At 42.4% G+C, this 16,195-nt stretch overlaps 1 protein-coding gene across 1 annotated transcript in view; it reads right to left on the reverse strand.

Annotated features, from left to right (window-relative positions):
- The window catches only part of BARD1 (BRCA1 associated RING domain 1), an 87,466-nt gene extending 73,389 nt beyond the window's left edge, over positions 1 to 14,077 (reverse strand). Inside the window, exons 1-2 of the mRNA XM_062191205.1 lie at positions 13,863 to 14,077; positions 3,255 to 3,311 (exon numbers count right to left, since the gene is read on the reverse strand). Coding sequence (XP_062047189.1) covers positions 3,255 to 3,311; positions 13,863 to 14,005 — 200 coding nt within the window. The 5' untranslated portion in view covers positions 14,006 to 14,077. The remainder of the gene's footprint in view (positions 1 to 3,254; positions 3,312 to 13,862) is intronic.
- Positions 14,078 to 16,195: the final 2,118 nt, after the last annotated feature.

Genomic DNA, 16,195 nt, shown 5'->3' on the forward strand with positions numbered 1-16,195 from the left:
AAAAATAGCAACTGCAAAAGTTCAGAGACAGAAACAAGTCTAGTGTGTTTAATGAAATAAAAGAAGGCAGCTAGGGGCCAGTGCCATGGCTCACTTGGTTAATCCTCCGCCTGCGGCACCAGCATCCCATATGGGCGCCGGGTTCTAGTCCCAGTTGCTCCTCTTGCAGTCCAGCTCTCTGCTGTGGCCCTGGAGGGCAGTGGAGGATAGCCCAAGTGCTTGGGCCCCTACACCCGCATGGGAGACCAGGAGGAAGCACCTGGCTCCTGGCTTTGGATTGGCGCAGCGCCGGCCCGAGCAGCCATTTGGGGAGTGAACCAACGGAAGGAAGACCTTTCTCTCTTTCTCTCTCTCACTGTCTATAACTCTACCTGTCAAATAAATAAAATAATAATAATAATAATAATAATAATAAAGAAAAGAAGGTGGCTAAAAGAGTGTGAGCTATAGCAAAGTGAGGCCCAAGAGACAGGCAGGGTACTGTGGACCTGAATAGAAAATTCGGATTTTATTCTAATGGTAATAGAAAGAAATGGAAGGATTTGAAGTAGGGTAATTATGATTTATATTTTTAAAATATTATGATAAGAGGGGTCCAGCATTGTGGTGCAGTGTGTTACACTGCTGCTTGAGACACCAGCATCCATACTGGAGTGCTAGTTCAAGTCCGGCTGTTCTGTTTCCAATCCAGCTCCTGTTACTGCACCTGGGAAAGCAGCAGAAAATGGCTCAAGTGCTTGAGTCCATGAAACCCACATTGGAGACCCAGATGGAGCTCCAGGCTCCTAGCTTCAGCCATTGCAATCATTTGTGCAGTGAAGTAGCAAGCGGAAGATCTTTCTCTCTCTCCCTCTCAGTTTCCCTCTCCCCCTCTCTAACTCTGCCTTTCAAAAAGATAAAATAACTCTATAAAACAAAACCACTGAAAAGAATGCAGAAAATAGGGAAGCAGTAATGATGACAAAAAGGAGAGGCCAGTTATGAACTACTACAACAATCTGAAGAGAAGTAATATGATGGAGGCTTATGTGAAAGTTCACGATTTCAGGGAACATTTTGAGGTACAACTCAGAACTTAGTGACAAGGGATAAAGACAAAAGAAAAATAAGGTTTTCTTACTTGAGCAGCTTCATACTCACTGGTATCATTTATTGTGATGACAATGTCCCAGGTCAGAACAGATTGAAGAAGACCAAGATATTTGCTCTGAACACATGAAGTACAAAATGCCTTCCCATCATCCAGATGGAGACAACAGGTAGGCAAAAGATACGATTTCCTACCATACCTTCATGCTGCATATGCCCCATGTAACAGATGTTTCTAGAAACAAATCTTGGACCTCAAACATCCTATCTCCCATAGATTCTCAGCCCAACAGTCACACACCAAATTATTCTCAAATATGCTTACACTTCAGAATGTAGTTTGTTTATGCCAGACAGCCATGTATTCATAACATAAATAAAACTTTATGGGGCAGGCAATTCATGCCACAGTTAAGATGCCACTTGGGATGTCCACATTCCATATCAGAGTGCCTGAGTTCAACTCTCAGCTACCACAAGGAGATACTGAAGTCTTATCCTTTGTACCTGTGAATATAAGCTAATTTAAAAATAGGGCCTCCACCTGTGAGTCCAGCATCCCATATGAACACTGGTTCATGTCCCAGCTGCTCCTCTTCTGATCCAGCTCCCTGCTAATGTGCTCTGGAAAGCAGAAGAAGGCGGCACAAGTGCTTTGTCCCCTGCACCCATGTGGGAGACCTGGATAAAGCTCCTGGCTTCAGCCTGGCACAGACCTGACCACTGTGGTCATTTGGGAGATCTCTCTTTGTGTCTGTTTCTCCCTCTCTCTCTCAGTAACTCTTTCAAATAAATAAGATAAATCTTAAAAAAAAAAAAAAAAAAATAGGGTCCTTGTGGATGATCAAGTTAAGATGAAACTATCAGGGGCTGACATTGTACTCCAGTGGGCAGCTTGCAACACAGGCATTCCATATCAGAGTACCAAGTAATGGCTGTTCCACTTCGAATCTAGCTTCTTACTAATGTGTCTGGGAAGAGAGTGAAGGATGTACCCCTGCCACCCACATGGGAGGAGAGGATGGAGTTTCTGGCTCCTGGCTTAGACCTGGCTTTTGTAGCCATTTGGGGAGTAAACCAACAGGTACAAGATTTCTGTCTCTCCCCAGTTACTCTACCTTTCAAACAAACTAAAAAAAAAACAAAAACAGCCCCAAGATGTGCTCATTAGGATGAACCCTCATCCACTACAACTGGTATTATTCTCATAAAAAGGGGAATCTGGACCCAGAGACAAACACACCCAAACTCAAGGAAGAATGCCATGTAAATGTGAAGGAAAAGATCAGAGTGAGACAGCTACAAGCCCAAGAGTGACACAATTTCCAGCAACCCATGAGAAGCCAGGGAGAGGCACGGAACAGATCCACCCTCACAGCCCTCAGAAGGAACCAATACTGTAAACGTCTTGATCCTGGACTTCTAGCCCCCAGAACTGTGACTCCATAAATTTGTTGTTAAACTATCCAATTTTTGGTATTTTCTAATGGTAGCCTTGGTAAACTAATACAATAAACACTAAGAACTTACTTAATTTTCAAAGTCTAGATTCAAGACTTAGCTGGTGAGGCAAAACAGCCACCACTCAAGACACCTGCATTTCATACTGGAGAGTGGGATGGAGCCCTTCCCCCACTTCCAACCCAACTTCAGCTAATGAATAAAGGAATCAGGAAGCAGCAGATGATGGCTCAAGTACTTGGGTCCCTGCCACCCACGTAGAAGACCCATATGAAGTTCCTGGCACCTGGCTTTGGCCTAGATCAGCTCCAGCTATTGTGGGCATTTGGAGAGTGAACCAGAAGATGGAAGATCTTTCTGTCTCTCTATTGCTCTTTCACATAAAGAAACTTAGGAAAAAAAAAAAAAAAACTCAACCTGATGATTAAAGAAAATATGTGTTTGAATTATATAAAAGACATTAATTTTTTCCCCAAGCTTAGCAAAACTACTATGTTGGACAAGTAATCCTGTTTGAGCTTTGATTTTCTTATTTGTAAGTTAAGATAGTTACAAGGATCAAAAAAAGACAATACACAGTACATTACTTTATAGGCTCTGAAAGTTACATAAATAGTAAGTACTATTATTTTCAATATAATTACATAATTGCTATCTAGCAAAAAATAGAGTTACACTACATGTATCAAACCATAATTACTCACCTACAGAAGATGTGTTCACATCCTCCTAAGCAAACAGGCTCCCTCAGAATATTACCACTATTTGAAGAAAGAAAAACAATCAAGACTTAGGTCATTTTTAGATAAACATTTCATGTTTAACATTTCATAAACCCAACACCCAATACTACCTTACATATTTCTCTTTTTCAAAGCGAAAATTTTAAGGATACATTTATTAGAAAGGCTATTATGCCTCAGATAACTATTCTGTCATAACATACCTGCTGAATTCAAATAGCAACCATCAAATTCCATACACATTTAACACTTTTTATGATGTATTTGCTAGTAAGTTGAAGAAAGGAACAACTGTGTTCAAAGACCTCTAAACCCTTTAGCAGTAAAACCAACTAAAGGCTTCTTCTTTCAACTACTAAAGTACATCATTATTTAATGATTATAGACCATATATCTCAAAATATGAGCCACAGGTAGAATGATCACATACACACCATCCAAATGAGAACATTTCTGACAATGAAGCGGCTGACAACTGGATCATATGCTAGAAGAGCAGGTGCAAACAAGGACTGGCACAAGTAAACCATTTGCCATGGTCCGAGTATGATTTGGCCCACAAATTCATAAAATTTGATCACTAAAGTCTCATGATATTGGTACTGAGAGGGTGAAAGCTTAATTATATTTTTAATAGGTAGGACCTTTCAAAGTGATTAGACTGGATTAGGTCATCAGGGTGAAGGCCCATGATCAAATCTTCGTGACTTTATAAGAGATAGATGGCTACATGCTCTGTCTTTTGCCACTGCGGAACTCTGGCAGCAAGAATGCCATCATCAGAGAATAAACCAATGGGGCCTGCCCAATCTTAAGACTGTGAACCTCCAAATCACTGAGACAAAATACACATCTTTCCTTTATAAAGTAGCCTGGCAGTCATTAAAATAATGAAAAACTGAAAAATATACAAAGTTGGTAGTCTGCAGGCTGAATGAGATTCACTATAATTAAGGGAAGAGAAGGAAAAACAAAATACCACCAATGTTGTCTATCAAAACCCCTACTACGCTTGAGCATCTTAAGGCACAGGTACTTATTAATAAATACTCATCAAATCATTATACTCAGCGAACATAACATACCAAGAACAAACTAGAGAAATAAAGTGCTTTAATACACTACCCCTAGAACATTTGTGTATTTACACCAGTTACATTTGTACACATATTACATATAAACAAAAAAACTCTGCATTTTTCAAATGATTCAAAGTATCAAACAGCACATTCTAATAGAATGAACATTAAAGTGAAACTGAACTTTTAGAAAGAACTTTGAAAACAGAATACACACTTACATTACTCTCAAAATACTAAAAACGGTGCTCACTGGCATAAAACCCATTACTTTTTAAAAACTCATAGTATCTGAATTTTCTATCACACTACAAAGAATGCACTGATAAAAATATGCCTTCTGTGACTACAGTAATCAAAATGATTGCTTTTACAACATTCATGCTACTCCTATTTTTGTTCATTATTTCACCTTGCAAACCTAACTTCTTTCCCAATCAAATAAGTTCAATTCTACTTCACTCCAGCTCTGCCTCTAGAATCTCAAAAGTGGTATTATCTCACTTCCTCCTAGCATTAACAGCCTTCCTCTCTTTCATTGCAGTATCCTGCCCAAACCTCCACCTTCATGCTACTGACCATGAGAGATCTCCATTCAGTCCTGTAGCTCCTTGGATTCCGTACCTACCTAACCCAGGTCATAAATTTAACTGCTTCAGGGCCATTTTTGCCAACACCCTCATTCTGCTAATCTCTTAGACACTCATGAATATATCAATATACAATGCTGGATAAGCGTATGAATAACAATATAAAATGTAGAAAGATATATAAACTGGTCTCTTTATTCCTCTTTGTATCTCTACCAAAGTGAGGTATTGGGTGTTCCCTGGGTAAACAAATGAATTGATGGATATTCAAAACAATCAGTTTTCATGCTCCTTTATCTCATTAACCTTAGTAGAACTGAATGTGTGAACTTTTCACTATCCAAAAAAATTCCTATCTCTTTACCACTGATCTTACCTCCCCTCCAGTCTCAGAGATTAAGATCTACTTCAGTCATGATCTTCCCTTCTAACATACTCCATTCTTATCATTATAGTAGCCTTTCTTCTTTTTTTTTATTAATGTCACTTACATTTTATTTCAATATCTCTCTTAGGATTATTTTATTTGAAAAACAGAGGAGTTACGGAGAGAAGTAGAGCCAGAGAGAGAGAGAGAGAGAGAGAGAGTTTTCCATTCCGCTGGTTCATTCCCCAAATGACCACAATGGCCAGACCTAAGCTGATCCGAAGCCAGAAGCCAGGAGCTTCTTCCAGGTCTCCCACACGGGTGCAGGGGCCCAAGGGCTTGGGCCATCTTCTACTGCTTTCCCAGGCCATGGCAGAGAGCTGGATTAGAAAAGGAGCAGCTGGGACACGAACCGGCGCCCATATAAGATGCCGGTGCTGCAGGCTGGGGCTTTAACCCGCTGCGTCACAGCAGCGGCCTGTCTTTCTTCTAGCCACCTCTAAACATGTATAGGAAACCTAAAAAATACACTTGGCCCATTCTCAATTTGCCCCAGTGCTTTCTTTTCTTGAATGGAAAAAAGTCCCTAAACGAGTGTTCACTCCTACATCCTTCCTAACTTTACCTCCTACCACTCTGTAGAAACTACCCTCCAAAGCATTGTTGGGTCCTCAGTCTCCTCTCTGCTAAATAATTCTGAGTTGCTTTTTTCTCTGAAACCTTGCCCTATACTGAGTTTTAATTTTCTTGTTGCACACTCTATCTGCCTACTTCAGCATTTCCTTAGCTGCTTCTTTTCCCATTTCATAAGGTAGGCATACCTCCCAGGATGCAGTTCACAATCTCTCGGGTTTCTCTGGTAATAACTGACTGAATGCCTTGATTCTAGATTTCTTTCTCTCTCTGCCTCTCCATAAGTAAATAAATCTTTAAAGAGAGGGGAAAATGGGGGTAATTATGGTACAGTGGGTTAAGCCACTACCTGAAATGCTGGCATCCCATGCGAGCACCAGTTTGACTCCCAGCTGGTTCCACTTCTGATCCAGCTTCCTGCTAATGCACCTGAGAAAGCAGTGGAAGATGGCCCAAGTACCTGGGCCTCTGCCACCTACTCGGGAAATGCAGAAGGAGTTTTAGGCTGTAAGTTTTGGTCAGGCCATTGAGGAGTTAACCAGTGGACAGAAGATCTCTTCTGTTTCTCCCTTTCTCTATCATTCTTAATAAGTAACATAAACCTTTAAAAAGCAAAAATAAATAAATGCCTTGATCTGTTTCTTTGAGTTTCCTAACTTAACTCTGAATATTTTATCTATAGTTCTTACCCCTCATTCTAGCAATAAGATGTTATCATGTAATTAGCAATGATTTAACATCTACAAATTATGGCTCAGTTTTACTAGTTATTCTAATTAGTGAGCTAGAATATATTTTTGTCATTAATAAGTGAGGAAAGATATAGGAAATTTGTATAAGTCTGTGTGTGTGTGTGTGCGCGCGCGCGCGCATGGCTGTATACACATGCACCTGTGTATACTGGGGGAGGGAACAAGGAGAGAAGTGTAACAGTCACAGTGTTAGACGGTAGTGCTAATTTCAAAAGAATGCCGATGGAAGAGTTGCAGAAAGTTTAGACACACTACGTAAAGGAAGACACTGATCCATACCAAAGCCAGACTCTGTGAGAAATGCTAGAACTTAGGTAAGAAAATATTCTAAAGTAAAATAAGATTAGCTATATCTAAGAGATTTTTATCAAAATTCTAAGTGAACCCAACTTTAACTAAACAATTCCATTGCCTGAAATTCACCCTTCAGATACACTTGATAGTTACCAAACATGAAACTTTGAAACACCAAGGTAGCTTGACAAGATTCTCATCATTTCCAGAGATTAAGAAATAATAGAATTCAGATGTCACATATATTTTTTTAAAAAGCAGTCAGAATGGCGTAAGACTTCAGTGAAAAGTGATGCTATACTTCAGTGAAGCAAGATCTTCCAAATAACAACTGAATATTACCCTTTACTCAAATTTCATACCCAGTCATCTCACTTAGTGCAAAGTTAACAGAGAATAGGTAATAAGAAAACACATCTTTGAGTACAAAGAAAAGAAATAATGTAAAAAAGATTAAAAAAAAAAAGCACTGTAAATGTATTATTTATCAATGCAAAGATAAATGCTTGAAAAAAAAAAACTAAAACAGGTGAAAAGGGTAGTCTAGAGTATAGAACTTAGTGGTGATAAGGGATGAGGCAACACATGTTTTCAACATAGACCTTCTCGGCCGGCACCACGGCTCAATAGGCTAATCCTCTGCCTTGCGGCACGAGCACACCGGGTTCTAGCCCTGGTCGGGGCACCGCATTCTGTCCTGGTTGCCCCTCTTCCAGGCCAGCTCTCTGCTGTGGCCCGGGAGTGCAGAGGAGGATGGCCCAAGTCCTTGGGCCCTGCACCCGCATGGGAGACCAGGAGAAGCACCTGGCTCCTTGCTTTGGATCAGCACAGTGCACCAGCCGCAGCGGCCATCGGAGGGTGAACCAACGGTAAATGAAGACCTTTCTCTCTCTCTCACTGTCCACTCTGCCTATCCAAAAAAAAACAAAAAAAAACCACCACCATAGACCTTCTCTATTGACTTTGTCAACTAAATTCATGTACAGTTTTGATTTAAAATGTTTCTTAAATGTGATGAATGGCACAATGGCGAAAACGCCACTTGAAGTGTCTGCATTCTATGCTGGAGTAACTGGCTTTGAGTTCCACTTCAGCTTCCACTTCCAGTTTCCTTGTAATGCATACCCCGGGAGGCAGCAGTCAAAGTTCAACTACTTAGGGTCGCACACCCTGGGAGGCAGCAATGATGGTTCAATAACTTAGGGTCTCTATCATCCAAATGGTAGATTCAGATGGAGTTCTGAACTCCTGAAGTCAGCCTGCCTGTTGTGAGCATTTGGGAAGTGAACCAATGGATGAAGAATCCCTCTCTGTCTACCTTTCAAATAAATAAAGGACTATTTTTTTTAAATAAAACTTTATGACATAAAAGCACATTTTAAGGATATTCACTCCAGCACTGATTGTTCTAACAAAAGGCTAGAAACAACCAACATTTTTCCCAGGAGGAAGTGGTTAATAAATCATGAGAGAGAGACCTGCCATGCAGTGTCTTCTCATTTGGTGCACACAATGCTAAAATGAACACAGAGAAAAAATTGAGAATCAAGAGGTACTGAAGATTCAGACTTTTCATTCATTCATTCATTCAGCATTTAATGATGATATCTGTTATTTTAATTTTTTCACATATACATTTATTGTTTTCAATTTTTTGAAAATGTAATACTAAGATGGTCTTCTCACATTCTGGCAATTCTCAAGTTATACAAACATTTTTCTCATCGCTGCTCAAGAAAAGCTCTGCTCTGGCTGGGCAAGTGTCTGTAATGATTCTCAGATATCCAATTCCAAATCCCCAACTCTGCTCAGACTCTTCTCCTTAGCCTGGAATACACTTCCTTTTCCTCAGAATCCATCCAAGTGTAACATACTTTACAAAATCTGTTCCAAGATTATATAGCAAAAATTACACTGAAAGACAACCACAAAAATTCCTGGATGTTAGTCTCCATTTCATCACTTATATAAAATCCATGCTCTCCCATCCGGGGAGTGAACCAGCGGATGGAAGACCTCTACACCTCCCCCCACCATCCTCTATCACTGCCTCTGCCTCTATGTAACTCTTCCTTTCAAATATAATAAATAAATCTTTAAAAAAATTTAAACAATATTTTATACCCATTGGACACACATAATTCTGAAATCTGCAAACTGGAGGGAGACTTAAAATCAACGGTGGACATTTGGTGTAGCAGTTATGACATTGCTTGAGATGCCTGCAACCCACATTAGAGATCCTGGGTTCAATTTCTGGCTCTGCTTCCAATTCCAGCTTCCTGCTAATGTGCACCTTGGGAGGCTGTAGGTAATGGCCGAATACTTAAGAGTCTCATACAAGAGACTTGGACTGAGTTCCTGGCTCCTAGCTTCAGTCTGGCCGACCCTCAGCTGTTGTGGACATTCAGGGAGTGAAGCAGTGAATGGAAGATCTGTCTCTCTGCCAGTTAAATAAACAACAACAACAACAACAACAAAAAAACACTAATCTACTTTTTATAGATAAAGACATCAGAGTTCCAGAAAAAGGTATACAAACTGCTCTCCTTAGAAAGCTAACTATGTGAACCAACCAAATATTTTGTTGTTAAAGTTGTCAGACTACTAGTCCTTGTATCATTTGATCTAGTGTTACCTTCCTGACACTTGACTCACTCCACATGTATTTTACAATTATTTTTAGCACAGTGTCATTTGCTAACAGTATTCCTGTCTCTATTTATAAATATCTACATATACCACAAGGCCCAATTCAAATACCCATGAAGCTTTCCTCCACTGGCCCCACCTAAGTACATCCCACATCCCATTGGCCCTCATCATAATTTACCCTGAACTGTGTGTACATTTTAGCCCTTACAACTAAGCATACACTCCTTAAGGGTAGACACTATACAACCCTATCACCACGTAGTGCCACAGGGGTTCTTGATGCTCTAATGAATAACCAGCCAGAGCAAGCAGAAGGAAGCAATCATCCCATTTAAACGATAACTAGTCTGTAAGAATGCCTCTGAACATTTGAAACTCCAGAAGAAAGGCAAGAGATAAACACTTGAGTCAGGCGATCTATCCTTTATTTTATAGATGTTTATATAGTTCTTAACACAAAACAGGTAAGTATCTTATAAATATTAACTCATATAGTCTCCATAATAACTTAGAAACTATGATTAGTTCACCTGACAGTTGAAGAAAAGGAAGTATTGAAAGATCAAATAAGTTGCCCCCAAACACTGAGGATTTGAAGTCAAGGAGTGTGAGTTGAGAATCCAAGCTCTTAACCAGCACACTATGCTATATCAACACAGAAGAGAATACAGAGGCAGGTATTTGGTGCAGTGGTTAATATGTCCCATATCAGGGTGCTTGGGTTGAGTCCTGGCTCAGCTTCTAATTCCAGCCTCCTGCTAATGTATGCCCTGGGAGGCAGTGGGTGATAGTTTAAGTATCTGAGTTCCTAGCAACCATGTGGGAGTCCTGGACTGAGTGTTTGACTCCAGGCTTCAGCCTGTTTCAGCCCTGGCCATTGCAGGCATTTGGAGAGTCAACCAGTGGATGTGAGGTCTCTCTGTTTCTTTCAAATAAACCAGATAAATAAAAATGTAAAATACATGAAAATGAAAAAATCTGATCATTTTTTAAAAGTGCTAATTTGGGGTGGGGGAGGAATCACCTATTTTAAAAGATATAGGGTTACCTTGTAACTTTTTCCTCAATGTTGATTTAAAAGATCCAACTTACCACTGTCAAAAATGTTAAACCCTCCTACCCCTAAAAATATGCCAAGAGGTACCTAGTGATTTACATTCACAAAACAGTGTTATGGGACACCTGGGACTTTTATACTGCATCTCTTATTATTATTTCCTGCATCCTTTAGGAACACCTTACCTCTGTGCTTTCTGCCAGCTTCTCAAATAAGATCTTCCTGTCCCATTTTCCCAAATCTTTAAAGAGATTCTATCTGGTTGTAAGGTTTGGTCATAACACAAATGTCACATGTGGCCTCCTGAACCTTTTCATCAGCTTCACCTTGAAGCCATACTTATGTTAAAGGTTAAGAAAGGATGCCCTGTAAGGTTGTCAATGCACCTTCACCAGCGAGTCAAGCTTGCTGAACAGAACCAACGTGCTCCCCAAGAGGATGACAGCTGGGCACGTGAGACAGACGACAGCTACAAGCTGAATGTCAGGGTAATCAGGGTAATCACTAGCCCACTGGGTAGAACTCTGAAACTCTGTCAAGGGACATACTGACACAATTTCAAATACTACTACACTGCTTTGAATAGTAGGCAGCAAAAGCAAGCAGCAGACCATCCTGAGCTGCTCCTTCCGGAACAGCAATGACATCTACAAGGGCAGAGGTAGATGCAGAAACAGAAGCAGAAAGAGTGACTGATTTTGTGCCCTTTGGGTAAAGCACACTCATCTTGAGTTATTCACTAGTGAAAGTGTCAGTCTTGCAGACACAGCAGGGGAGAAAAGCAAGATCATTTTTAAATATTAAAGTCCGTGTGTTATAAAATTTTACACCAAAAATGATTTTCAAACATTAAGATATTTTACCCATTAAAACAGAGTTTGGCAAACTGTTGCCTGAGTCAAGCCAGAAGCCTGTTTTCACACAGCCCCTAAGCACAGATTGTTTTTTACATTTTAAGTGATGTTGAAGAAAAAAGGGTCAAAAAAACTATTTGTCGTCAGCAAAGCCTGAAATACTATGACGCTATAGAAAAAATTTGCCAAGGCCTATGTAAAAATATGAATTTTAAGAAAAAGTTATGATATAATTTATCCATCATAAATAATTTTTAAAAACTCACTAGCTTTCAATACCATTCACTAGCAAACTGGATGAGCTATATTAAAAGTCTGGGTATGGCTAATATCTACCTTCAGTCTTTTGGCTCTTACTATCTACTCACTTCATTTAAAAACTGGAAAATATCTGGTAGAGAATAAAAAGTGAAATTGGCTTTGCTAGATTCCAAGACCACCTATAGATTACTCATATCAATTACCTATCCTTCTCTCTTCCAAGTCATCCAGCAAGAACAGATCTTATTTTTTATTTTTATTATGTATTATTTACTTCACAACAGCTACCACACTCAACAGTTTACACATACAATTGATCTAACCATTGTTACTCAGATAGAGAAACTGAGGCACAGAGCAGCTGAATGACGAGGCCCTGTCAATAGTGTCCAAGCTAGAACCCGAACTCAGTCTGACTCTACAGTCTAAGTGAAGCCCTCAGCTTCCATGTAGACAAGGCCTCCTGAATGTCTAACTTCTGTTAAAACTATTAAGTTCTTGACTATAATTGCTTATGTTATTCTAGTCCCGGTCAGGGCACCAATCCTGTCCCGGTTGCCCCTCTTCCAGGCCAGCTCTCTGCTGTGGCCAGGGAGTGCAGTGGAGGATAGCCCAAGTGCTTGGGCCCTGCACCCCATGGGAGACCAGGATAAGCACCTGGCTCCTGCCATTGGATCAGCGCGGTGCGCCGGCCACAGCGCGCCAACCGTGGCGGCCATTGGAGGGTGAACCAACGGCAAAAGGAAGACCTTTCTCTCTGTCTCTCTCTCACTGTCCACTCTGCCTGTCAAAAATTAAAAAAAAAAAAAAAAAAAAAAACAACTAGCAGGCACAGTTACATGTTTCTTACTCTCAGATGCACGACCCCTGTAGTACGGAAAACACAACTCAGGATATCCTCATGTACTGGCAAAAGCACCAATTTTTAGGGAGTGTAATGTCATTTGTCACAGACACTAAGTTTTTGTAAAACAAACTATAAATGCAAAATTGTGTGACAGCTCAGTTCTCATTTTTAAAGAAAAGGCTGTTCTGTTACTTACATTTCACGTGCTACACTACTTAACAGCAGCAATAAAATTCTGCAAGTTGGAAATCAGGGGTGAAAACAATCAAAACAGATCCTCAGAAAGAAATACGGTCATGACAGCTACAGGCAAACAGAAAAACCACCAGAGCCATCTTAATACAGAAATACTGAGCCGTGCATACAGCAAGTGCTCAGTGAGTGAGTCCTTTTAGGAGAAGTGAAACGGAGCCAAGTCCTTGGTTTTTGTAAATCTTCTTGGTTTCTACACTATAAAAAGTTATGGGACAGGGCCGGCATTGCGTAGAGCAGGTTAAGTCCCAGCCTGGGTCACCCGGTTCCGGTCCTGCTTGCTCCACTTCTGATCCAGCTGCCTGTTAATGTGCCTGGGAAAGCAGCGCCTAGGCTCCTGGAAGGAATTGCGGGCTTCCGCCTTCTGCCTGCTCCGCGGGGCCACTGCGGCCGTTTGGGGAGTGAGCCAGCGGATGGACGATCTAAGAGCTGCAAGACCGCCAGTCTTTGGGCCAATTAACGACATGAGAACTGGAATGACGGAGCCCATCACAGGGCAACCTCCAAACTCCCGTTAAGAAAGGTCCCCAAACACTCCGCGCTGTCCCCTCCCAGGCAGCTGGTAGGGGACAAGCCAACAAAAACAGCCAGCCAACCAAAGCGCCACAGCTGCTTCAAAGTCTCGCGGGCCTGGGGGTCCCGGCCCGCCCCGGCCCCGCGGATCACGCTGCGGAGGCGGGGTCGGGGAAGCCCCACCTCCAGGCCGCTCCGCCTCACTGAAGTTGCACAACTGCCGTTGGAAGTTGGGCTGGGAGCCCAAGGGGACGGGAAAGCCGCCCAGGAGGATCAGCATGGGGGCCAGGGAGGGCTGACCGACACCAGATCCGCTGGGCAGGGACTGCAGGGCGCCAGGCAACGGCAGATTTGGAAACGGCCTCCCGCCCCAGGCCTCGGCCTCGCGGCCACCCCCTCCGACTCCCGTCCTCACCAGCGCGAGCAGCGCAGCAAGTTCTCCAGGCGGCCGAGCGCGGCGCGGCTGTGGGCCCAGGCTCCACCGGCCGCCGGATCCATGGCTGGCGCGGGCCAAGGCAGGTTCCCTGAGCGGACCCTCGGCTGCCGATGCCCCTGCATCGCCCCCGCTTTCGCGGGAAAGGCGCCTCCGCCAAGCGGCGGCGGACTCCCGGGGCGGCCGACGAGCTCCGGGCCAAACGGTTCCCGCGTTTGGGTTGGCGGGACGGCGTGGGGTGGGGCTCGGGAGGGGCGGGGCGGCGAGAGCACGCTGATGGACGGGGTAGGCGGAGCCTGAGGACGGGGTCGTCCGGGGCGGCTAAAGTGCGCCGGAGTTGCTGCCTGCGGGACCTGGAGGGGAGGGGCCGCGGGAACACGCCGGAGGGCGGGGTGGGCGGGGCCTATGGGCGGAACCTATCAGGGCAGCTGCTAACACGCCCGGGCGCGCGCGGGCCCAGAGAGGCGGGGCACGGGCCCGTGGGCGCCTGAAGTTGGCGGGAAAGGAGGCGGGCCCTGAAGTAGTGAGTGCTCCCCTTAGAGCGTAAAGCCTGGGAGGAAAGGCAAGCCCCTGAACTCGGGGAGCAGTGGTCTTAGGGACCTGCGGCCGAATATAACTGAGGGAAAAATCACAAACGTAGAAACTTCTAGTTGAGCATTCTCTGTGAAGAGCGCTGTTGTGACTGGAAAAGCTTTGCTGTGACGCTGAGGTACCTCTCAACAGTATGTTTTCCTTCCCGCCCCAGCTGTGGGGTATGAACAAAGTATAACCAAGAAAGCCAAACTAAAACACAGCTAGTAATAATCAGAGAGAGGCTCCCTAAGGATAATGATACTTGGGAATAACAAAGCATTGCAAAGACTTTCCCTCAGGTGTTTTATATCACCACGATCTGTATTATATACGTGTGTGTGTGTGTTGTGTGTGTGTGCGTGTGCGCTCGTTTACCCCTGTATTCCAAAACTTAACAAAAATCCAGAGACTGGCTACATCTGACTTGTTCCCCAATACAGCGCTAGGATGCGCAAGTGCAATGCTTGGCTCCGTGTAGGGTCTCAGTATTTATTCAAATATTGGACTGTAGACAGGCACTGTTATAAGTGCTTTCTTATTATCTAGTCTAAGCCTGAGGAACCCCATGCAGTGGGTATTAAAATCTGAATGTTTGTTTCAACGAAGTTGAATCCTTCAATATTTGGTTGTAGTGCCTTTGGGTGGTAATTAGTTTTGGATGAGATTATGAGGATGAAGTCCCCATAATGGTGTTGGTGTCCTTCTAAAAGGAAATACTGGCTTGCTCTCTGACAGAGAACACAGCAAGGAGGCAAAGAAACCTCTTACCTATATCCGTCCTTCTCTCAGACTCCTGACTTCCAGGGAAATGTCTGTTGTTTAAGCCACCCAAACTGTGGTGTTTTGTTATAACAGCCTGAGGTAAAGCAGTGTCATTCACAAGACAATGTTGGTGTGGCTCAGAAATTCTAATTCATTTATGCAGGGATAATAACAGAGACAGGATTGTAATGCAGATCTTTGTGATCCATAATGGCTACATTAAATTCTGAAGGTTCAAGGAGTTCAAAATGAAGCAACAGAATTAATAAAACTATAAAAGGTCTTAAGGTATTTTAACTAGACTTATGATGGCATATAAAATAACTATTTAAAAAAAATGAGAGACACCCAAGGAATTAGTCTTTGATTATTAATCCTGGTAAGTCATTGCTTAATCTTTGCTGTGGGAGCCCTGTTGTGGCACAGCGGGGTAAGTGCTGCTTGCGATATCAGCATTCTGTATGAAAGCCCCAGTTCCAATCCAATCTAATTTCTTGCTAATGTGTCTGGGAAGGCAGCCTAAGATGGCCCAGGTTTTTGGGCTGCTGATGGGAGACCTTGATGGAGTTTCTGGCTCCTGGCTTTGGCCTGGCCCAGACCCAGCTGTTGCACCCTTTTGGGGAGTGAACCAACAAATGAAAAATCTCTTTCGCACGTGCTGTTTCTCTCTTTCTCGCCCAGTCTGCCTTTCAAATAAACAAATAAATCTTTGGAAAAAATCTTTATAGACCAACAGAGAAGGCACATTCTAGGAAACTTCATCATGTAAAAAATTTCATCATATGGATTTGGGGTATTGTTAAATGAGTTTAAATGTAAAACCATGGACATCATAAGTTTTCAGTAACTAGTAGCTAAAATTAAGATAATTTATATATTTTATATTCAGCACCATTAGTGCTTTACTTATTAAATAATAATACTGAACTTTTTTATTTTTAAATTTTATTCCACGTGTGAAAATTTCATGTTTCCTATAT

Source organism: Lepus europaeus, chromosome 1 (genome assembly GCF_033115175.1).
Source record: "Lepus europaeus isolate LE1 chromosome 1, mLepTim1.pri, whole genome shotgun sequence".
NCBI classification, from domain to species: Eukaryota; Metazoa; Chordata; class Mammalia; order Lagomorpha; family Leporidae; genus Lepus; species Lepus europaeus.